Raw genomic sequence first — 23,769 nt, 5'->3', positions numbered from 1 at the left:
TTGCAATTAATATTAAAATGCTGTTGTGATGGGCTGACCCTGACTAGATTCCAGATGTCCACCAAAGCTGTTCTGTCAATCCCCTCCTCCTCTGGACAAGGGAGAGAAAAATATAATGAAAGGCTTCTGGGTCAAGACAAGGACAGGGAGATCACTCAGCAATTGCCATCATGGGGAAAACAGACTCAGCTTGGGGAAATTAGTGTAATTTATTACTAATGACATCAGAGAAGGATAATGAGAAAACCTTCAGATCTTAAAAACACCTTCCCCCACCCCTCCCTTCTTCCCAGGCTTAACTTTACTCCCAATTTTCTCTAGTTTCTCCCCACCAGTGGCAAAGGGGGATAGGGAATGGGGGTCGTGGTCAGTGCATCACAGGTTGTCTCTGCTGTTCCTTCCTCCTCAGGGGAAGGGCTCCTCATATGCTTCCCCTGCTCTAGTGTGGGATCCCTCCCATAGGAAACAGTCCTCCACAAACTTCTCCAAAAGGAGTTCTTCCCGTGGGCTGTAGTTCTTCATGAACTGTTCCAGTGTGGGTCCCCCATGGGGTCACAAGTCGTGAGAGCAAACCTACTCCAGCATGGGCTCCTCTCTCCACTGGTCCACAGGTCCTTCCAGGAGCTTACTCCAGTGTGGGCCTCCCATGGGGTCACAGCCTCGCTTGAGCATCCACCCACTCTGGTGTGGAGTCCTCCCCAGGCTGCAGGTGGATCTGTGCTCCCCTGTGTACTCCATTGCTGCAGGGGCAGGCCCTAACTGTGGGCTGCACTGTGGGCTGCAAGGGAACCTCTGCTCTGACATCTGCAGCACCTCCCCCTCCTCTTTCTGTACTGACCCTGGTATACAGAGTTGATTCTCTCACATATTCTCATTCCTTTCTCCAGCTACAGTTGCACAGACTTGTTTTTTTTCCCTCTTCTTAAATATGTTATCCCAGAGACACTTCCACCATTGCTGATGGGCTCAGCCTTGGCCTTTGGTGGGTCCATCATGGAGCAGTTTGACATTTACTGTGTTGGACATGGACATTTTCTCTCAGAAACCACCCGTGTGTTCCCCCGCTACCAAAATGTTGTCATGCAAACTCTATACAGACATGCAGCTTCACTATGCAATGCACTACTAGGCATTACATCCAATTTTGGGGGTGAAATTATTACTAAGTAGATCCAAAGCTTAAAATTAACAGTTCATCTCATTGCCATGGGATGTTACAAAGGCACCAAGTATAAAAGGGCTCTCAAAGGAATAACTGATGGCAGATAGGCACATGGATGGTGGTCCAGATGCCTGTTGCCAGCAGTAGGGTGGGTATTCATGGGAGAGGTTCAGCCAGTAACTGATTTGTTTCTCAGTTTTCTCTTAACTCACACATCTTCTGTATGATATAGCCTGTCCATGGCAATGGTGAAGAGTAATATTTGGTTATTCTAGCGTGACTGAAAAAATATGTCTGTGTTAAATATTGAGGTTCAAGTAGATTAAATTTGATAGCTGCAATGTGTATTATTGTCAACTACTCATCTCTGTAGCATGTTCCTGTTATTCTTGTATGATCTTTAACTTTTGAAACATGTAATTGTCTGTGTGATGGCTTCTTCATCAACTGAAACTTGAAGTTTAGCACCCCTACCAATTAGGGATTTTGTCATTCCTTTGAAGCTGGAAAATTTCATGCTCTAGAATTGGAAGTCTTATAGTAATTCCTCCCAAAAGATACTGTAACTGCTTAAATAACCAGCTGGTTCTTCTCTTGAGTCACGACCGAAGCCTTTATTCTTAGGTTTACGTGCTAGACTTTGTTGTTTAAGCTATTTCCTTTTCTCTTGCTTGAAAACAAATGCACTGTTTGTCATTGGTTTTGAGCTGGGTGATTTGCTTTCAATTGTAATTTGCGTTGTAATTTGTAATAGGTTGCTATTAGAGGAGATTCTTCTAATGAAAAGCAGAAAGTAAACAGTAGTGTATGTCTTTCCTTGTCTCTTGGTCAGCATTACTTTTAGGGGAAAACTAGTGATACCCAGAGAGGCTCTGGAGAGCCCACAACTTTAGTGATAAGGTCTGCTTTGAGACTAATGGGAAAGAATATTTGTGTTAGTCCTTAATCTCTAAATTGGCAATGTTTTTTCTGTCTAGATGGAGGTGCACTACCCTGATGAAGACACTGACATGAGAATAAAGAGTAAAAAGTATGACACAAGCAGAAAGTTACCAGATAATTAGAGATGTAATAATAAGTAGAAAAAATATGATTGCTCTTATTACCCATCTTTGGTGATCAGTTAATTTCTTGCAAATCATGAGTATTTGAAGGGAGTGATTGATGAGATTAATTAGAGCTATATGTTTAACAAGTTCTCCTAGCAATAATGGTCTCATTAATTAAAACTTGAACTTTGTATGAAAGCTCTTTGCAATCCATATTGGTTTATTAATTTTCTCTCTTTTTTTATTTTTGAATGGAGGAAAAATCAGATGAACAGGTCAGTCATGAAGAAAATAATATGGAATGTGTTACAGTGATTTATATTTCTTCAGAGAATCAGAAAAACATGAATCAACACATAAATCAAGCATAATCAGCAAGGCCAGCCTTTGTGGAGATATTTTCTTTAGCAGTCTCTGGAGGTCTGTTTGAATTTGTCTTATGTGAGGTTACATGAACCAGTCTTTGAACTAAGTGTAGAAGTAGTATATCATTTTTATGTTTTAAGCAATTTGCTTTCCATAAAGAACATCAAATATCCATAATCCTCTTCTTTTACACACTTGCATTTGTAAACAGTTGCATCTCTTCATGTGACAAACTCATAGGAAAATAACATTAAGAGTGTATATATTTCTACACACATCAAAGGTCTTGATCCTGCAGTCTTTTGCAAGTGTCTATTTCACACAAGTCACTCAACAAGCCCTGACGCTTTGCTTTGTTTTGTATGAGTTCTTTATTAAATGTTATAGCTTTCTTTTACTAACACATTTCAAGGCTATACATTTCAATTTACTAATGGTCCTCATTCATTTTAAAATATACTGCTAGTACAGTGAATATAGGAATGTCACTGGAAGACCATAGATACACCCTCAGGAGTAAAGATCATTTAATTAGCGTGTACTTGCTTTGGCTCTAATCCTCTTAAGTATTTGTCTACATACTTTACTTTATTTACCATTCCCAGGAACTTCATATATCTGATACTGTCTCTTAGTGTCTGCAGATCAATTGCTACTTGTATTTGCAGTAAGAAGACGCCCCTTTTATAAAAAAGTTGTTGAACTATGGCTTTAGTTGGAAACAGAACTGAAGTTTCAACTGCAATTCACATGTGTGCATGTGAATGAGAAAGACAGAAATGTATCACATAATTGTGTAAGTAATTTGAAACAATATTTTAGTAATAGCAAATAATAGGTTCCAGCATGCAGTCCAAAGCTTGTGATTAAAGTAATAGTTTGGTAATAGAGAGCTATGTAGTTTCCAATTATTGTGCAGTTGCTTGGGAATACATTAGTTTCTGTAAGAAAATAACCTGTATGAAGTATGTATGGCAAAGAGCAATATAGCTGGGCTTGAATGTGAACATACAGTGTCTGAGTCATGAAGTGTAACATATTATGTCTTAATATCAAGTTTAATGCAGGTGTTTCATATCTTTCAATCTTGACCACTTTTCTGCATTTTTGTTCTAGAATTTTGAGTTAAACATATTTTTTTTAAAAAAACCTTAACCTAATTCATTGTTCTTTATGTTATTCAAAATTTGCATCATTTTCAGCAAAGATATTGGCTTAAAAGGAAAGAATAAAGGCAATGTGGTACTTGCTAAGACACTTGGACATGGAAATACTAATTGTTCCTCCTTGAGTATTTGCAAGAGCATTTGTTCAGAGCTCTTTGGGAAACTCATCTTTTGATTTTTAACACTAAAGTATCACTAATGCCTTTAGCAAAACTAAAAGCTGGATATGAGGCTAAAATATAATTGTAATTACTGGAAGTGTAGATTGTTAATACTACATGATCTTCCTGTGAGTCTAAGGGTTATGCTTCAATACTTAAGAATACAAATATAAATAATTTCTCTAATACAGTTCCTTGTGGCCACTGTATAAAAACATGAACAGATTCAAGCAGTGTTTTTCAAGTTTGTTAATGTGATATTCACACCCTGGGTTTCTGAATCAGAAGATCATGTAGGGGTAAAGCATAATCAGACATCCTGCTTGTAAAACACCATCACCAAAGAAACTAATCTGACTGTTATGCTAAAAAAAGATAATTAAAAAATATTAAACACTAGTGGATTTAGATATAGCCAGCAGCCTCAAAATTAAGATTGATCTCTAAACCTTCCAAAGTTTTGAGACTTCCTAGGTTTAAGAACTCATTGTCTTCTGCCCAACGTAGGATTGATTGTTTTTTCTAATACTGTAGCAGAGACTTTGACTTGAGAAGACATCTTTAGAAACTTCAGGCTTCATGTTCAGTAAATTTCAGATTGAGTTTGTTTTGGCATCATACTGCTAACAAACATCTTACAACAAAGCAAAAGAAAACAATTTTCTTACATTTTTAGTACAAAAGCTTTACCAAGTAATGGGTCTGAACAGGCAAACAATCCTTTAGGCTATGCTTCAGAAGACATAAAAAGGAACAAGTTCCTGTGGATTTAGCTGTGATAGTTTGTGTCTTTTCCCCCATTTTTAAGTGTACAGTAGAACACTGATATTCTTCAATATTTAATAATTTGATCATATTGATGTTTTCATACTCCTGCCCTGATCATCTTTCAAAGGGATAGATTAGAATTCAGTGCAGTTAATCGAACAATTGGAAACTGAGCAATTAATCTTTCTCCATCCAAAACTCAGTGCAGCACCAAGCAAACAGTTCCATTGATCACAGGGAACTGTTAAAAGCAAGTCTTGTTTAGCAGTGAAACAGGATGGGAGTAGCATTTATTTTTCCATCTCCCTACCTCACCTACTCCCCAAATAGTCATTGCTTTATATTGTAAGCAAGGAGATTTTTTTTCCTCTTTGGCTTACTTCAAAGTTTAGAAATAGACTATTATGTCTGAATAAGGGAAATCTGATATTTGATGGCACAATTAATAATCTATTCATCTGATATGACTCAAGTACTACATATTGCTCCTCCAGTGAGGCACAGAGGGTTTCAGGATCACATGCAGCTGTCAAAGTTATGGTTTGCCTTTCTCGAGAGAGCATTAATAGTAGGTCATTTATAGCACAGCTTATTAGGCCAGATTCAAATTATGTTTAAACACTGTTGTAAAATGGAGATGAAGCCTTAGAGGGGGAAATAGAATACATTTATACAGTCACCCATCATTGTAATAAGGTTTTGGTCTATGAGACAACAGAAGGGGTTTATAGCTCAAAGAGCAGTTAATATTAAATAACCATTTGAAGGAGAATTGGTGCACAGCATTCATACGAAACAGTTTCATATTAAGAAGTTGTTCATACTGTATCACGAGTTGCTCTTTGCTAGCATGAAATTTCTAATTTTTCCAAAAAGCTGGACTATTTTTTTCTTCCATGTTCTTGATGTGCACAGAGAATCACAAGGTGCAAATACTGACTAAAAGGCAGGAGCATCTATACTTTTTCCACTTGTTATATTTGGTATGGGCAGAGAATGTGACTAATCAGTAATGTACTGAAGGTATTTGCCCTGAGCAGGAGAGCCTTACATCTCTGACACGCTGTTCAGAACAGCACTGAGGCTGCCCTAACTTTGTCCCTGTTCAGCAAAAGAAAGTCACAAATCTTTGTTGGATCAGACCCTCTGTACTGACCAGTAATATGATAAGAAAGACTAGAGAGATACTATTTTTAACTAATCCAATGTTACTTTTCTTCATCAGAAAATCCTACGATCACCTCTATAACATCAGTAATTTATGTGAGTGTGCTCTCTTGTTTGTAAGAAAGCTACAAAATGCAGACATATTAGCATATTTGTTCCAATTTTTAATATTACAGTTCTTCTAGCATCCATTATACTATGCTATGGCATCTGCTTGCTGTATACAGTGGACTTATTGTTTGGAGTATCAATTGCCTGGTGTCTGGCAGTAACACCTATCAATCTAAAAATGTATGTCCCTGTTCATCAAAATAAGATAAAATAAAATTCCACAAGTAATGACCTTTTTAAAAAGTTTGTGTTTCTATTCTGCACATGGAATGAGTGGCATAGAGAATTCTCTTTTGTTGGCAGGTAGCAAAGCAGTAAACCGAAATTTGAGAATCTGCATATTAGGATTTCCAAATCAGCAAAAAGCACTTGGATGATTTTCAAGACCAACTGTTTTTACTAAGATTTTTGTTCCCGACTTGTTTGTGAGACAACAGAACCCAACAGAAAACTCTACTGGCTGCTTGTAGATCAGTGAATTCCAGTAGTTACACTGAAGTACAATTTTGTGCCCAATCTAAGTTACTTCTTTTGGTCAGTCACGGTGTTATCTTTTTCTAGGACTTTGAATGCTTTGTAGAAATAGAACTTGTAACATAATTGGACACCTGCTTGTTTCTATTCTATTGTTGATCTGTTACAGCTCCTGAAGTGCTCTGTGTCTTGATCGTGAGGAGCATTGTAACCCTAAGAATACTGGGTTACTATACAGCATAGCTATGAGGTGTGCAGAATAAGAAGCATGCTAATGGGCAGTCCTTTAAACAACAAGATTGCACTGGATAAACTCTTCCCATGCAGAGCTGGCAATGAATTCTGCAGAAACAGAAGACTGAACAGCAAGAAGAGAAATTCTTGAGATTCTGACTTCAGAAATATACAACTTAGAATTCATACATGATGAAATAATTTTACAGGGTTCAGTAAATGGATATTTGTTAAGTATTTGAGCTTTAAGCTGTGTTAAATTTAGATGCATTAACCTACCTCTCTAGTAATATATTATCTCGGAGTCTTGGACTGACTTTCTTCTCAAACTAATTGAATTAGGGACATTGACAATTGAAATCTAGTGAGTCTTTTGGATGTAGCTGAAGAAATTACTGGTACTAACTATCCATTTATTTCCCTTGCTGTAACTTACTGCAACCATATGCACCTTGAGCAATCATTTTTTAGCTTGTACTTTGCAAAGAAACTCGTGAGTTGTGGTTCAGCACATAATCTACTGATTCTGTAGTGGTAACTTTCAGCAGAAAGGGGTCATTGGTGGCTGACATATCTTGTGTTTCATCAGTAAGATTCACCAAAGCTCTTAGTGGATGCCATAAGTATGCACAGGCACAGCTGTGCAGGCTCTGAGTTCTGAAGATGTTATCTTGTTAAACTATGGTAATTTGATCATAATTTGTGTGTCTCAGTCCTTCTGCTACATGAGAATCTAACTCCATGTCCAAAGACTTGTCCAGTGGGGCTTTCAAAAATTGCAGTAGCTATTGCAGAGGGGGAAAGCTAGAAGTAATTTATTTTATGCTCAACACAAGTTCAGAAAGTAGAAAAAGGGAGATTAGTGTGACAGAGGATACGGATATTTGTCAGCTTCATTGTTTATCTTAAGATAGGTTTATTGAGTGACAACTGGAACTAGCTAGCATAGCCAGGGGCACAAGTAGAAGTTTCTGAGGCTGTAATTATCTACTTGCACGTGTGTGTGCATACTCATGTATTACTCATGTATGTGCAGTAAAAAGTGCACTGAAGCCTTTGCAGGTACAACATCATATAGAAATACTCAGATTAAGTTTTGAAAGCTTCTTCCAGTGTAGTCTATTAAAATATATGCAATGTTACCCTCAAACTGAAGAAGCATATATTGCAGAATTCAGGGAAGATATATCAGTAGAATTAAGTTTATTTGAATCATTCTGCATAACTGTTGTGAGAAGATTGAATATACAAACCTATTTATTGAAACTCTGTTTGGCTGGTTGGCAGCAAGCAAATGACATGAAGAACTCAGGCTAACTATATGTGGACAAACAAAGCAGCAGGGCAGCACCTGCTAATTATACTGGTCTTTGGACTGGTTGATTCCAAATGTGCCTGGATGAGTGTGAGCCAGCATGGCTTGGAGGGACAGTCCAAAGAAACCGCACAGTGCTGTTTAATGAAAGGTGAAGGACAGGATATGAGCTGAGAAATCTTAAAATCCTTCTGGATGAGACTTGTGCTATGGCCCCTGCTGGGCTGCTTATAACTTGACCTGACTATAGATTATGCCATAGGCATTTAATATAATGGAAAAGAGTTTGAGTAATTGTAATCCCTCCTCACATCTGTCTTGCTTTCTGCATGCTCATTTTGCCTGTTACAAGCTGTCATTCCACACACATACTAGCAGATATTGCCAGCAGAAACCTTCAAAAACCTTATGGAGAGCATGCATTTTTGAGGGCTACAGTCTATGGTTTCAAGGAAATAAAATGAATAGGAAATTAAATAATCACAACAGTTGTTTATTGTTTCAAAGAGAACAAAGTGCAAGCTGGTCCATGGAAGAAAGACCAAAGACAGTGTGGATTTGCAACCTTATGCTCAAATATCTGAGATGTGTTTTGTTTCACTTTGTTGTGTTACCACTGTATGAAAGAGGGCATTGCAACATGAAAAACAGAGAACAGGAGGAAGCAATTTTTTCCTGCTGTTTCCACTTTGCATGAATTTTTAACACCTTTGTTGGAGACCAAATGTCTGGTGTTACTTCAGTCAGGGTTCCTCCTGAGCTCTTTGCTGAAGCATTTGTAGTTTTCTGTTGCAGTTTGCTGCTTACACACAAGTTTGGCTAAAAAAGGGAAAATTTAAAAAAATAAAAAGCAACTGCTATCATCTTGTGTTTCACCTGATGAACTTCAGAAAGTGAGGTTTCCGTGGTGTTTATAGGAAGAAAAGCCTTTCCCTCAGGTGATATGTCTCCACTTTTGGCAAAGTCCTGCTGGACTTTGTGTTGTTAAGTTTTTGAGTAATATTTGGAGAAAACAGTAAAAAAAAAGGAAAAAAGGATAAATTAACTGGTTACCATGAGTCTGTTGTGCAGAGTTCTGGAGAACAGCAATTTTAGAATGGTTCGTTTTGCGTGTGACAGGTTTGTCCAGTCTGGTTCAGCCTCCTGTTACAGGCTGGGATGCTGCCAACCCTCACTCAACACTGGGTTAATTGCCCCAGGGCTGAGCTTGCCCTTAGCCTCTGTGAGAGGATCCATTTCTCCTTGTCTTCTCACCCCACCAAGGCTGGCCCTTGGGAAGGAGAGGAGATATTTTGCTGTGGGTACAGCGTGACGGGCTGGCTTTGGGAGCGTAGATCCTGGCGGAGGCAGTTAGGTGGAGCGGGTTTTCCTGCAATTGTAGGGGAGATTTTCCTGTTGTGTTTCAGCCACGACTGTCTCACAGTTGCAGACGCAGTCAGTGCTTCCACAGGATTACTGGGACTGCTGTTGCCTGTCCTGGCTGGGCTGCCGGTGCTTTCCAAGAGGGTCAGCCGTGGTCCTTGTCTCCGCAGCAATGTTTCAGCCAGAAGATACAGGGCGGGATCCAGCGGTGGGTATGCGGCTGGGTGGCTTCTTGGGAGCTGGAGCCAATGTCTATATCTAGGCTTGTCATTGCAAATAATTTAGGAAGCATTTTATAATGTGTTTAGCAGTCATAGGGGAGGAGTTGAGATTTGCTCTGTTGCTGTGATGAATTATCCTTTTGGTACTGAAAACTCAGGAAAAAGGACATTTTTTTTAGCAAGGAGTATTTTTTGTCTTCTGTTTTCAAACAAGGGCTTATTGTTGTGTTGTTAGTTGTCATAAAACTAGAAAAAGAAGGGGGCATTAGTATCTGCATACTGTTTAACAACATCTAGAACATGATAATTGTTTTAAAAATAACAGATGAAGGCTGAGATACAAGTTTACATGAGAAGAATGATAAAAACAGGGTAATTCCCTAAAACGTGCTCTACTTGTGAAAAGTGTTTCAAATCTCATTTATTTGTTTGTAAGTGATGAAGTTGTATAACCTAAAACGATGACGTGTTTAAATATGATGGCTGAGAGATGATGTTTCTTCAAAGGATGTAGGTTTTGGCACTAGTATGCTCAGAGCAATAGTCTGGTCACTACAGTTAATTTATGTGCAAATTCTGTATCCACAAAAGCCCTCAAAATGCACCATAAATTTAGAAGAATCAGAAGCATGCATAGTCCACAGGTACAGAATTTTTCATGTGATTTTCCCAGTACAATATCTCAAAACAAGCAATCGTCTGAAAAGAAGATAAGCTGACATTCAGTCAAGTTTTAAAGTATATATTCAGCAACCTCCTGAAGAAAAAAAAAAACCTTGAGGCTAGAGGTTGTACAGATGCATGCCAGTAATTCTTTCCTGAGTGCTGCTTTATTACAGTAACAGTGACCTGCTTGCTGACAGGAAACATAAAATTTATTCTAGTTTTTTGAGATAGACTTTTTACGTTGTTGATGAGGACCATCTCAAAGGGATATGATGAAGCTATTGTTTATTCTTCCCATTCTATCTTAAAAGCTACTAAGCTATTTTATGAGTGATATTGAGAGTCTTTTACTTGAGAGGCCTATCTGAGGTATCAATACAGTTATTCAGAAGCAATTGCTTATTTTAGTTGTTTTTTCCTGTCCCCTTTTAGAGTGTTCTGAAGACTATGTGCAGAAGATTTTAGGATGTCAAGTAAACTACCAAATAGTCCAACCAAATATAGCCAATAGATTATACTCATGTGTGCGTACATACACATATGTGTGTTTGGCAGAACACAGCCATAGCTAGGCAGTGAAAAAGTATTTTTTTATTCATTTCATGAGGCTACTCAATAAGGCCTTTCACAGAATCAGGTTCCCCTTGGGCACAGGAGAGAAGAGCTGTACAAACCAACCACCACCCACATCTCAGGGCTGTAGGGAACTAGGACTCTAAGCAGCAAAGTTACTGTATAGTGACAGCTAAAAAAGCCAACACTTTCACTTGACAGAGTGAGCTTAAATTTAGTACTGTATCTTCTAGCCGTTGTACAGTTTTCTGGTTGATGTCAAATGAAGCACAGTTGAATTAGGTCTTTTTTTCTTACCACTTCAACTAGCTGGATTAGAAACTAGCATTAGCTTATTTCCTTACTTAACCCATGCTATGCTCCCAGAGTATCTCTCTGGTCATCTGCTTCTAAGAAGATGCAAATTGCATTGCTGATACAATACAGCTCTTTGCTGCTCTTAATTTCTTAGCTTGAAGTAATCAAGTTTTGCCACAGTGTAGTTATTAAAAGCCTGTGAGGCAAGATTATGAGGTGATGGTTAATGACCAATTTGGTCTCAGATCTTTAAAAAGTCTTCAAAGGATAACATTTTAAAAGAATGTACATGTATATAAGAAAGTATTGGAGATCACCATAGTTTATTGTAGTATGCTTCTGTTAAGCAACACATTCTCAAGAAATAAAATACTTGTAGGTGTGCCTTGGTGAGCAATAAAGCATTACTGCCTCTTTGCAGAAAGCACCAGCTGACATGACTTAGAACAGTCCTCAAGAAAGGTTAACTGGAAACTCTCCAGCTTCTTAGGATTTAGCTTTATTAGCAAGGGATGAAGACTAAGACTTTGCATCTCAGTGTAAGTGAGGAGTGGTACGTCACTGAACAAACTGGGTTGGGGTGTCAGACCCTTGAGTGTCTTAGAGGCAGAACAACCAGCTCTTGTTAACCACCATGTACAACTCCGTACAGATGACTTTGCTGTCTTCTTTTTCTGTTGTGTTGTATTGGGGTCCAGTAGTGTCATCTGAAAACGTGTTGCTTTGGGATCATTCTCCTGCAATTCTATTCCATTGTCTGTGTATCCTCTTGGATCTTTAAACACAGAGAGTGACAGAAATGAGGCACATATTAACTATTGGAAGTACTAAAAAAGTTATTATTGATCTCATAAGAATAGCAAAGAATAGATGTAGATTCTCAATTTTCTGTTTTTTAAAGCTTACTTACTTGTTAGTTACTTGGAAATAGTTACTTGTTAGTTGATCTAGTCTTAATTTATTAGATTCTTAATTTCCTTTCATACATGGAATAAAATAAGCACATCTAGAAAGTGCAGATCACTTAAGCCTAAAGATAATCTAAAATAGCTTAAATGAGATCTCCAAAGTAGAGATGCCTATTTCTTTGTATTGACTAGCAAGGGATCCTACAGAGACTAGTTGAGATGAATACCAGCCTCTGTTTAGGAACCACTGTACAGAAAGAGAGAGCAACTGATTTCTCATATTTGTTGTACTAGTGATTTGTTATGAGGTATTTGCAGATTTCCTTTCTGATCTATGGAGGCAAAGAATGCTCCCAAAATCATTCTGCTAACAACAGGAACCTAGTAAGCCAATATGAAGGTGGCAGAAGCATGCTGATGGTGGCCCTGATGGCACAAGTAGGATGGGAAATGTGCCCAGTCCTCTTGGAGCAGGCCTTGGGGTCTGACAGGGGCCCACGTTAGGGTTCTGCTCCCCAAATGAAGGACCAGCCCTGCCGGTTCCCATTTTGTTTTTTCTGGGCCCTGGAAGCCCAAGCTGGGTGTTTCTGCACCAGTGACAGAGGTTTCTGTCAAAAGTCTAAAATAGATTACCTTCAGAGCACAGATATAATTTGTTCCTTATCCTCCACCCTCCCATGCTCCTTCTAATTACCTGATTATGATCTTGATATTTAAATACACCATTGGTCTTACGGAGTTCAGTGTACTCAGAGTACAGCAGGCATAAATTAGAGGAAACTCCTCAATGTTGGACAGTGAGGTTTTTTTGCAATTGCCAGAATCTCTTTGTAGTCTCTGCACACGTGCAGAATATAACTCTGAGAATGTGTGTGTGATCTTAAAAAAAAAAAAAGCAAAACAACCACAAAACAATCAAAAAGACTTTTTTAATGATCACATATGAGGAGCAGAGGGCAGGACAGAGAAGGAGGCTAATGTGTGTCTTGTAGTGCAATAGGGATGGCTTTATAAACACAAGGACTTTAAGTTCATCAAAAGTGTATCTTGCAGGTAATTTAAATTCAGAGTCCTGTGTGGTGGGTGGGGTCATACCTTCATACTTGTAGTTCCTGGGACATTTCTTGCTGCTATTCTAAACATTCTTTTATAAGAAATCAGACCTTTGGGTTTTTCCTTGAGAACTTATAATGTCATTATCTAGGCAGCAGAATTACGAATTTAAGTAGTATTTATGATTCCCTTTACTTAGCTGCAGGAAAAGAATTCATAGGGCAACTTGGTGGAAAGAGAATGCAATTAATTTCTTTAAGCCACCCTAAAACCTTCCCTGGAAACTTGCAGTAGCTTAAAGGCCCAAGTGTTTCCAAGTGGCACTAAATCATGTATCCATGTGTGTGAACACATATGACTAGAAGGCATGTGCTGAACTATTTCTGGCTATTTCTGTTGCTGTGTTATCTTCGCTAAAGAGCAGGGAGTACCATGTCAAGAGTGAAATTCCTAGCTGGAGAAATGAGACAGGTTTCTAGCTCTACTGTGCAACCAAAGCCCTAAGAAAACTGGTGGGTTTTGGTGTTTATTACTTGGGGAAAAGTATATTACCTTCCTTTCGCTGTAGAGTAGTATCCATCTTCTAGGAAGATCTTAGACTGAAATGAGGAAGAAAATTTGTGAAACAGATACCAGTTGGGCTCCTTCAGCAAGTTTTTGGGGTTGGTCCAATTGTTTTTTCCCCATGATGCTAGTATCCAGACCAAGATGTGAACCTGATTCCTCAATATTTCTTGTTACGTAGTTATGAAGAATCCCAGAATAAATACCAATTTCTCAAATGAAGAGTGTGAATTTAGTTCAAGAGGAGTTTGGAACAGACCCTCAGCTCTAAATTTGTTAGGTCACTGCTGATGCCAGGAGACCTATGGTGATTCACATGTGCTAAACATTGAACAGTCCTTTCCTTTTCTTCCCCTGAAGCATTTTGAGGAAATATTAAATCTTGTATCTAAAGAATGTAAAGCTGTAAGATTTGCAAGACTATAAAAAATAGAGGTCAAGAAGCATTCCAGATGTATACTAGTAGAGGTTTATTCACACGTGTAATATTGTATCTAATATATTGCTAGATAGATAATACTAAATCATTAATTTATTGATTGCTTTGGGATTTATAGGACATTATTTTTTTTTCATTTGTTGTTAGTTTTTGAGGCTCGATTATTGTTCTATCTCCCATGAGAAGGAATGTGTTATGGTGTGCCAAAGACCGTAGTTCTGTGAGATGTTCTTGTCTCACTGAATAACATACGGGAGTCAACTTTTTGAAAAGATACTCTCCTACTAGCGTACATTTCAGCCAGAGAGGGATGTTGCTTAGGCCTTGTATCAATACAAACACTATAGCAGATGTGATTTTGCTGTATTAATATCCTTTAAATGTTGCAAACAACTGTCTCAGCATCATGGAAACATTCCGTGTAACTTACTACTAGAAAAGGCAGCTGGTCATTCTTCTGTCAATGGAAATATATTAATATATTTCCATTAATATATAATATATATTATATATATAATATATATATTAAAATATATATATTTTATTTTGTATATCAGGAGCTGTTGAACAGACACTATCTTTGAATATTTATTAATTTGCACTTCTTTGATAAAACCCAGTGTGAAAACAAGTATTTGCTTTCTTCGGGATGTCTGCAGATTGTTTTCTTTAACGTTCTAGAAGTTTTTATAAAACATTTCAAAAGAAAAAAAATTGTGAGTTCTGATTATTAGTTCATTTTACACTACTTACACAAATCACAGTACTTAGATAAATATCTTACTGGATAGCTGTTGGCAATTACTAGCATCACCAGCACTCATGGACTTCAATATCTGTGCTGCAGAAAGTAAAAGCTGTAATGGACTTAGAACAACCTGGGCAATGAAGCAGTCTGTTGGCTTAACCACATTTGAAATGTTTATTGGATGTGATGTGAAACAATCACATTCACTTATTGGGAGGAAAACTGTTCCCAAGACAATTTTGTGTATATACTAGAACAGGATAGAAAATGGCAAAAAAGCATAGCATTTTCTTTTTATTTTCCTTTTTTGTTTGTGTTTGTTTTTGGAAGATAACAGAAGAAATTGCAAGTGATTTTTTTAATTGCCCATAGCAGATTTTATGACAAGAACATAAAATTAAAAGTCTCCCTTTATAGTGCACTGAATAGAAAAATATCGTTACTTTGAAAACTATGGCTGTGTACCTGATGGTAGCCTATTTAAACACTCCACAGTTTATTCAGCAATAGTGTGTATGTTGAGTATAATTCCTCTTGTACTATAAACCTAGTATACATATATATGCACATGCACACAAATGCACACACACATATGCATGCATGCATAATATATTTTATTACATTTGATACTTACCTGTTCATATATTATATAAAATTCCATTTCATATTCATAGAATGGAAATTTAGTAATTTTTATTCTCTAACTTAAAAAGCTTGCAAGTGTTTTCTACCAAAAAAAAAGAGTAATCTTAAAATGTTTGATTGTTAGTCTAGCCTGTGGCCTTGTGTCCCTTTGCGAATATTCTTATATATGAGTTTGGAGGACCAGTTCTCAAATCACCTTACTGTAGTAGGCATTTGGTAGTACCCTTAACACACACACAAAAAGGGTTAGAAACCATTATTAGAAGAAAAATGCTGTTCAAACCTACTTGTTTTTATTTTGGCCACAATTCAACAAAACGTGACAAACTGCTATTTTTCCAGAGAGATAACACATCAAGGAATTCTGGAACATGGCAAAAGCCCAGTTCTTTTTTATAGTGCTATTTCTTAGTAGATACTCAAAATTTCCAGAAAGGTCTACAGCTCCATTTCCTGCTTCAGTATCACTGAGGTCACTACAATTTACACTACAATTTAATTCATGCAGTGAGCTCCACCTTTACTAGAGTAAAGCAAAGATGTATAGGACATTATCTTCTACTGTTTTTTGACTCCTGTTAGACTCTCTTTTCACCAACCTTCCCTGAAAGTTACAGCAGCAGCTGGAATAGAAAAGGAGTATAAGGCACACGTGACACGCCACTGTTAATAGCTAGGGATTTATTCTGCATGGGGAGAATTCTGTAGTGTTTCACTGACAAAACCAACCCCTGTATACTGAAATTTTGACACTTTTTTTTTTTTTTACTTTTATATTTGTTGTGTTTGCTAGACTCTGGGTGCCCAACAAAGCCACTCTGTCACTCTCCTTCTCAACTGGACAGGGAAATATACTGAAAGACTTTAGAGTTGAGATAGGGACAAAATCTAAATCTTTAAAACACCATCCCCTCACCTCTCTTGTCTTCTAGGGTTTAACTTCACTCCTAATTTTCTTTACCTCCACCCCACTAGTGGCACAGGGGGATGGGGAATGGGGGTCACAGTCAGTCCATCACAGGTTCTCTCTGTTGCTGCTTCCTCCTCAGGGGAAGGGTTTCTCACACTTCCCCTACTCCAGCATGGCATCCCTCCCATAGGAAACAGTCCTCCACAAACTTCTCCAAAGTGGGTCCTTCCCATGGGCTGTAATTCATCATTAACAGCCCCAGCACTGATGCCTTCCATGGGTGCAGTCCTTCACGAACAGACTGTTCCAGTGTGGCTTTACCACAGAGGTCACGAGTCCTGAGAGCAAACCTACTCCAGCATGGGCTTCTCTCTCTCTATGATTTTACAGATCTTGCCAGGAGCCTGCTCTAGCATGGGCTTCCCTCAGGATCACAGTCTCCCTTGAGCATCCACCCACTCTGATGTGGAGTCCTCCCCAGGCTGCAGGTGGATCTCTGCTCCCCTGTGTCCTCCATTGCTGCAGGGTCAGGGCCTCACCATGGGCTGCACCGTGGGCTGTGAGGGAACCTCTGCTCCGGCACCTGCAACACCACCTCCTTCTCCTTCTGCACTGACCTTAGTGTCTGTGGAGACATTTGTCTCCCATTTTCATTCCTCTCTCTGGCAGCCTTTTTTCCCCTTCTTCAATCTGGTATTGCAGAGGCACTATCACCATTGCTGATAGGCTCAACCTTGGCCTGTGGCGGGTCCATCATGGAGCCGGCTGGCATCGACTCTGTTGGACATGAGGAAAGCTTCTAGCAGCTTACTACAGAAGCCACCCCGGTATTCCCTTACTACCAAAACCTTCCCACTCAAACCCAGTACAGTATTTTAGGCATTCTAACTCAGACACTATGTTAACGCTTCAGAAATATCATGTTCTAGTTTGAATGTAGTGACTTAAGGTGAAGAATATTCTTTGAGAAAACCACACTGTAATTGCTTTGTTAATACAACAAATGTAAAGAATTATCAATATTATTGATCATCTAGCTTACACCAATGGCAAACAGATAAATGTAAAGACAGTGTCAAGTCAGCCTGTCTGGTGAGCATTACTAGTTAGGTTGGAATGTCTTACCCAGATGCAACTTTAAAAATTCCTTTTAGCCCTGAAGTATTTCATTACTGTAGCATGACCAAGTTCTATGGTATTACTGCTGGATGTTTGTATTTTTCCCAAGAAGTTTAGCAGGATAGTAGTTATGGACATTAATAGCAATTTTCTGATTGTCATTTGGGTGAAGGACAAGTGCTAGCCTGTTGCACAGGAGCCATATAGGGGAATTTGCTCTGAGAACAGCTCCACATTGCCACGTGTGGTTTGCAATTTCTTTCTAATGCCGGTTGATTTCTTCAGAAAGTAAAAGTGTGTTCTTTCCTGTGATGAAGTGTTTGCAGTTCTAGTTCATGGAAGTTTCCCCCCATCAACACTTTCTGGTATTTTTATCCTACTGCTTCTATATACTGCATTCTATACTTAAAACATAGGCATCATCCATAACAATGAAACACCAGCAATGAAGTATCAGGAGTTAGCCTTCAGTCAGTCCTGGGGTGATTTCAGGGACATCAAATCACAAGATTTTCCTCTAAGTAGTATGTTTCAGAGAGTTATGAACTTCATGTTCTCCTCAGGAAATGTGGTTTGGGACTTTGGTTACATTTGATTACCACCTAATATCTGTGGTAACACTCTTCTAGACTCTGGTAGTATTTATGATGCATAATTTGTTAAATTATCAAACAAATGGAAGGTATGAGCCAGCATTTTTGCAGCATAGCACTGCATCCAATTGTGAAACAGCTTGAGAAATTCATTTAATCTGTCCAGCTCGATTGGAACTTAGCATACTGAACTTTATCTAGTTTGACTTTAGTTTTAATTTCTCTAATGTCCCCTTCTGAAAAGTTTTGAGTGCACTTCTGTGCAAGTAAAGACATTAATGCCACCTGCAAAATATGTCATGCTTAAACCAGAAAATGCAAAGATGTCGATTCCATTAGGGTTAGTGGAAGTCTTGCCATGAACTACATTGAGACTGGAATTTCATTTACTTTGTTGTTCACCACATCATGCATAACTAATCATTATGGGTTGGGGGGATGTCATAAATCCAAAGTTACCTAAGTATAATTTTTGATTTTTAAATAACACTTGTCTTTTGACAGTCTCTTTTACTTTGCTATCTGTTCTTAAACCTACCTCTTGTGGGTAGACAACACTTCTCATTTCAGTGATATTTTGGTTATACTATAATTTTCTGCCATTAATTCCATATTTTTGCAAATGTTAAATTATGTACTCAAAACCCCTTCTTTCCTGTCTGTGTCTGGAGGCTGTCTATGTGGCATTCAATTTATGAGCCATGTTGAATATGGAATATAACCCAGTGCATATATAAATCATGTGTATTGAGTTTCTGCCTAATCTTCCAGTTTATTGTAGCTATAGATTCTCTACCACTCTCAATTACAAAGACCTCAATATTGATTATGAAACCCTAAGGGAAGGATCAGTGAGTTTTAGAAGAGTTTTTTAGCTGGATTAGCAACACACTCTGTAATTGAGACAGCAACCTAAAAGTGAAAGCAGAATTGCAGTTGATTAAAGAGTAATCATGGGATTGTCCGGAAAATGCAGCCCCTCTTCAGTCCTTTTGAAAGGATTAATTATTCAGTCCCAGATGTAGTGTGTTTTGTCTTAGTGGTAACTGCAAAAGAAAACAAGGAAATGTCTTTTTTTTTGTTGGTTCTATCAGTGCATTCAGCTTTGATTAGCTCTGAAGATAAGCTCTTATTCCAAGATGTTTACAGTCTAAGATCAGATTTTGGCACCCTTGCTCACAGTGAATAGCATTAGTCAGGGCTGAGCTGCTGCTCATTCAGGTCAGATAGATCAGAATTAGTCATCAATTGAGAGGGTGGTATTTATGTAGAGCCATGATGGTGACTCAAACATCTTTCCATGAGGCAGAGATAGAAGTGCCTGATGCTTTTATCTGTTAATCAGTAACTCTTTTTCATATGAGCACCATTAAAAAAGGTGTTGGTTAAGAAAATTGCTTTAAAAAGGAAACTGAATAAACAAAACTGTACAGCACATAAAGGAGCAGGAGGAATTTTGTACAGAAAGGATAGCATGAAAGAAAGCTCTGTATTCCAAATAAAAAAAAGAAAACAGACTCAAAAGGTTGGTGGATTTTCACTGGACTGCCAATAGACGAGTAATGATTAATTTGCCTTTTTAAAGCATTGTCTCCTGCAAACCCCAAATCCCCTTCTCCCATTTCCAGCGCAGCATTCAGCCTGCAGGATAAGGGGATGATGAGGTACACAGTTGCGGTGTGGAAGAGATTCAAACAATGTGAATGAGATTTTAATCTTCTGGGGTTTTTGTGATACAGAAAGTGAAGAGGAGGAAAGACAAACTGATCTTCGTTTGCAGAAAAGGCTTTTTTCTCTTCTGTGCTGTGTGGCTGTGACTGAGGAGAGAGGAGAGTTGTGTTCCTGCTTATATCAAATTGCCAGGCCTTTAATTTTGACCAGATGCGTCATGCAATTATGGCAGCTGATGGATGCTTATAAATGAATTAGTCTTTGGCAAACTGAACTTTATTTCAAGTAAGATCAGAATCACAGAAGACACAGGAAAGCAAGTTTTGTGATGGGGTCAGTGCATCTTTTAAATGCTCAGATCTCTTGACAGAATAAAAGAACGCATTAGTGCAAGAAGGCAAAGTATCCTAATTTCTAAGCATACCCCTGGAACAGACGCCTCGCTGCTCTTCCCACAGAGCAAGGAGGACTAAATACCAATGAACAGTCTGAACCTTGCCTCTGTTTGATGAACTTTCCTTTTCGCTGTGGTTCATATTGGGGTTATAGGTAGCATTCCTGTCAGTGCCACCGAGCTCCCCACGCTAATTGTCATGAAGTACAGAAGGTTCAAGCACGCTTGGTTCCCAAGGCTGCTAATGAGCCTTGAGCTCTCCTCACCCTTAATGAACCAAGGTTTGTATGTGGGGGATTCTTGTCTGTCCCTCCTTTGCTGTGGTCAGGGAAGGAGGCAAGTTCACACAACTGAACAATGACTTTACAGTGTAAAGACGATGCAGCTGTGCCATCTGAAGCTGTCCTCAGTTATGAGCAACAAAGCTTAAATAGATTTTACTGTGAAGAGGTACAGCCCTGTGAGTGTGAAGCATAGCATTTGCTTCTGCTTCACTGACCTGTCCGCTTGCAGTAGTGATGGGCCCTTGATGGGAGCTTAGGCAGGGAGTGCTGCGCAGGGTGACTCTTTCAAAACCGCTCTCTGTAACACTGAGCATAGGAAAGGAAGAAAAATGAAGTTTCAGTTGACTTCTGATGGGAGTGTACTGCTGTGTTCTCCAGAAAATCCTATGCCCTCCATTTAGAAGTAATTGATTCCTAATACACTTCAGGTGATTAATAAGGCCACTAAAGCAAGAGGTAGTTAATAAGTTTTAGCACTAGAGAGTACTCGCACAAAAGTGGATGCATGCACACACATAAGTCACGCATTTCTCTAACTCACTGTGTTTTACCATCTTTCTCTCTAGAGGCTCTTCTTGTACCAGAGGTTAGAATCATCAGAAATTTGGGCTAAACTACTGTTTATCATTTATTTCATCCACCTTCCTTTAGATGTTTCATTTGTGACATGGTGCAATCCTGTAGCTATATTTATTGTCCTACAAACATGTATGTAATGTGGTTTTGGCCATATCTGTACAGATACACATGCAAAAAAGTAAAGGTACATATAAATACAGTTGCATATAATCTTGAACTACATAGGAGGATTACATTAGTATAAGATATATATCATGCATATATATTATGTGTATAATATCCCATACTTTTCTAGAAACATTTTTGCCTGTGTATAGTCAGATATATATTTATGCAAGTAAATACAGACATGTACTCCAAATGCTGTGCTATTACTGTAACAGCAAATGTAAATTCCAGTCTGATAAAATAAGTCTGTTAATTGTACCAGCGATTTTAAGATTATCAGTTATGGTAGTCTGGACTAATTCTTGCACAATGTTATACAAAAGTGAAGTTTTAAAAAAAAAGTTTTACTAATAGATGCCAAAAGCAGCATCTGCAGAAGAAATCTGATTTTGTTGTAATAGATTGTTTGAAGGTCATCATTTGGGGTTTTAATAATGCACAGAAACATCTGCTGTTTTCGTCAATCGCATGAGAGAGAAAAGGAAAGAGAAAGAAATGAGGAAGGAGCTTATGTTTTGCATTCCTAGGTGTGCAGAGAGAAGGAGGGAAAAATAAAGCAGTCCAGTTTTAAATACCTTGATGTCTGCATGTGCAGGTTCAAAACTTTAGATTGTTCTCCCGCCTGGCGTCATGGGTTGATAGCCTCGGGAGCAGTGGCGAAAGTTGACAACCCCCCACGGCTGACCCCTCACGTTCTCTCTCTCCTAATCGAATTTTACGTGTGTTTCCAGATAGCTGATCAGCTTCCCTGGATTTCGCTGACGCCACAGGAAAGCTTTGCCTGAAGATGGAAACACTGGAGTCGGAACTGACCTGCCCTATCTGTCTGGAGCTGTTTGAAGACCCGCTGCTGCTGCCTTGCGCTCACAGCCTCTGCTTCAACTGCGCGCACCGCATCTTGGTCTCCCACTGCGCCACCAACGAGCCAGTGGAGTCTATCACCGCCTTCCAGTGCCCGACCTGCCGCTATGTCATCACCCTCAGCCAACGCGGTCTAGACGGGCTCAAGCGCAACGTCACCCTGCAGAACATCATCGACAGGTTTCAGAAAGCCTCCGTCAGTGGGCCCAATTCTCCCAGCGAGACCCGCCGGGAGCGGGCGTTTGATAGCAACAGCATGTCGTCCTGCGAGAAGGTCCTCTGCCAGTTCTGTGACCAGGACCCTGCTCAGGAGGCGGTGAAAACCTGCGTTACCTGCGAGGTGTCCTACTGTGAGGAATGCCTGAAAGCCACTCACCCCAACAAGAAGCCGTTCACTGGCCACCGGCTCATCGAGCCCATCCCAGACTCTCACATCAGAGGATTAATGTGCTTGGAGCATGAGGATGAGAAAGTTAACATGTACTGCGTGACTGACGACCAGTTAATCTGTGCCTTGTGTAAACTGGTTGGGAGACACCGTGACCATCAGGTGGCAGCTTTAAGTGAGCGCTATGACAAGCTAAAGGTTAGTACTACCTATCCACCTTTCTAGCCAAGCTGCGTGTGGTTGGGAAGGAAAGTGCCCTTCTGTTGCATGCTAAAGTCCTCATTTGGGCAGGCGTTGCGAAAGGTAGGTGTGCGGTCTCTAATCAGACAAGATACACATACAGATCTGTGTGTGTATTTCCTAGTCACTATTGAAAAGGTCTCGGATTTTTCTTAGAGAGATTCCCTAGTTGTGCTTTGATTTCTCTGTGGCTACCATAAGGAATGTGCAGCACAGACTACTGGTTAAGTGAACTTTCTTATCTACCTACAGACTTACTTGTGGCAACTGGAAAGGTTTAGTGCTGACTGTACAGAGACTGGTACTGTTTGAAGCATCAGGCATTCTTTGCATGTGCCCTGCTGTTGATGTTTTGTTTTTTACTTGCTTGCTTTCCTGGTGAAAACTCCCTTGCATTGCCACTAACAGGTAATGCAATTATCCATGCCAGCTTCAGGGATGTCAGCTGCCTGTCAGCCATGGAAAGCGAATGGCCACTCCGCTCTTGCCGCACTGCCTCTGACTTGCACTTGCAGGCAGCACAGTCCTGGAAACAAAATTGTTTCTGAGCTTCTTGTGGCATTCCCATGGTTCAGTGAGCTCCCAGCGTATCTCATGCCAGGTACCTGGGCAGCTCGGTCAGCTCCCTGGCTTCCCATGCAGAATATCCCTGGCGTGGCAGTGGGTGGCCAGATTGCAGGGTGCTCTGGTGGTTCTCCAGGCTGCCGGTGGAGGCACAGCTCTCACTGAACAGTGAGGCCACAACGAGTGGCCTTCTATCCACCTGGGTGTGCATTCCTCTCATGCAGATTTGGTTGCTGCAGCAGAGCAAAGACAGGAATTAAGCACTGTATGCTTTCTTCCACCCATTCCCTCCAGACATTCTTCAAGTGCCTAGGGGAGTGAGATTTTTTTAAAGATGGACTACAGTCGAGAAACCACAAGTGCAAGGGGTAAAGCTTATCTATCAGCCTTCTCCCTCATAATTTTGGAGATGGAAAGAGAAACTGAATTAATAGGTTTAACTAACTAGAAGGGTTTTCTTAAATACTTTCAGACAAAAATATATGCTGCGCACATGTCTATGATAACTTTTTGTGAGCACAGGTGAAATCTGCATACACATCCTGTGTG

At 39.4% G+C, this 23,769-nt stretch overlaps 1 protein-coding gene across 3 annotated transcripts in view; it reads left to right on the top strand.

Annotated features, from left to right (window-relative positions):
• Nucleotides 1-23,769, top strand: part of MID1 (midline 1) — a 192,903-nt gene that overhangs the window by 64,313 nt on the left and 104,821 nt on the right. For 2 of the 3 annotated variants that reach the window (XM_061998778.1, XM_061998761.1), the window contains exon 2: nt 21,899-22,614. In XM_061998778.1, coding sequence (XP_061854762.1) covers nt 21,955-22,614 — 660 coding nt within the window. In that variant the 5' untranslated portion in view covers nt 21,899-21,954. Of the gene's footprint in view, nt 1-9,434; nt 9,544-21,898; nt 22,615-23,769 lie in introns of those variants that run through there. The other variant, XM_061998769.1, reaches the window with a different exon arrangement.

The sequence above is a fragment of the Colius striatus genome, chromosome 1, assembly GCF_028858725.1.
Source record: "Colius striatus isolate bColStr4 chromosome 1, bColStr4.1.hap1, whole genome shotgun sequence".
Classification (NCBI taxonomy): domain Eukaryota; kingdom Metazoa; phylum Chordata; class Aves; order Coliiformes; family Coliidae; genus Colius; species Colius striatus.
The sequence above is the reverse complement of the archived record's forward strand: the minus strand, read 5'-3'. Positions and strand labels throughout refer to the sequence as shown.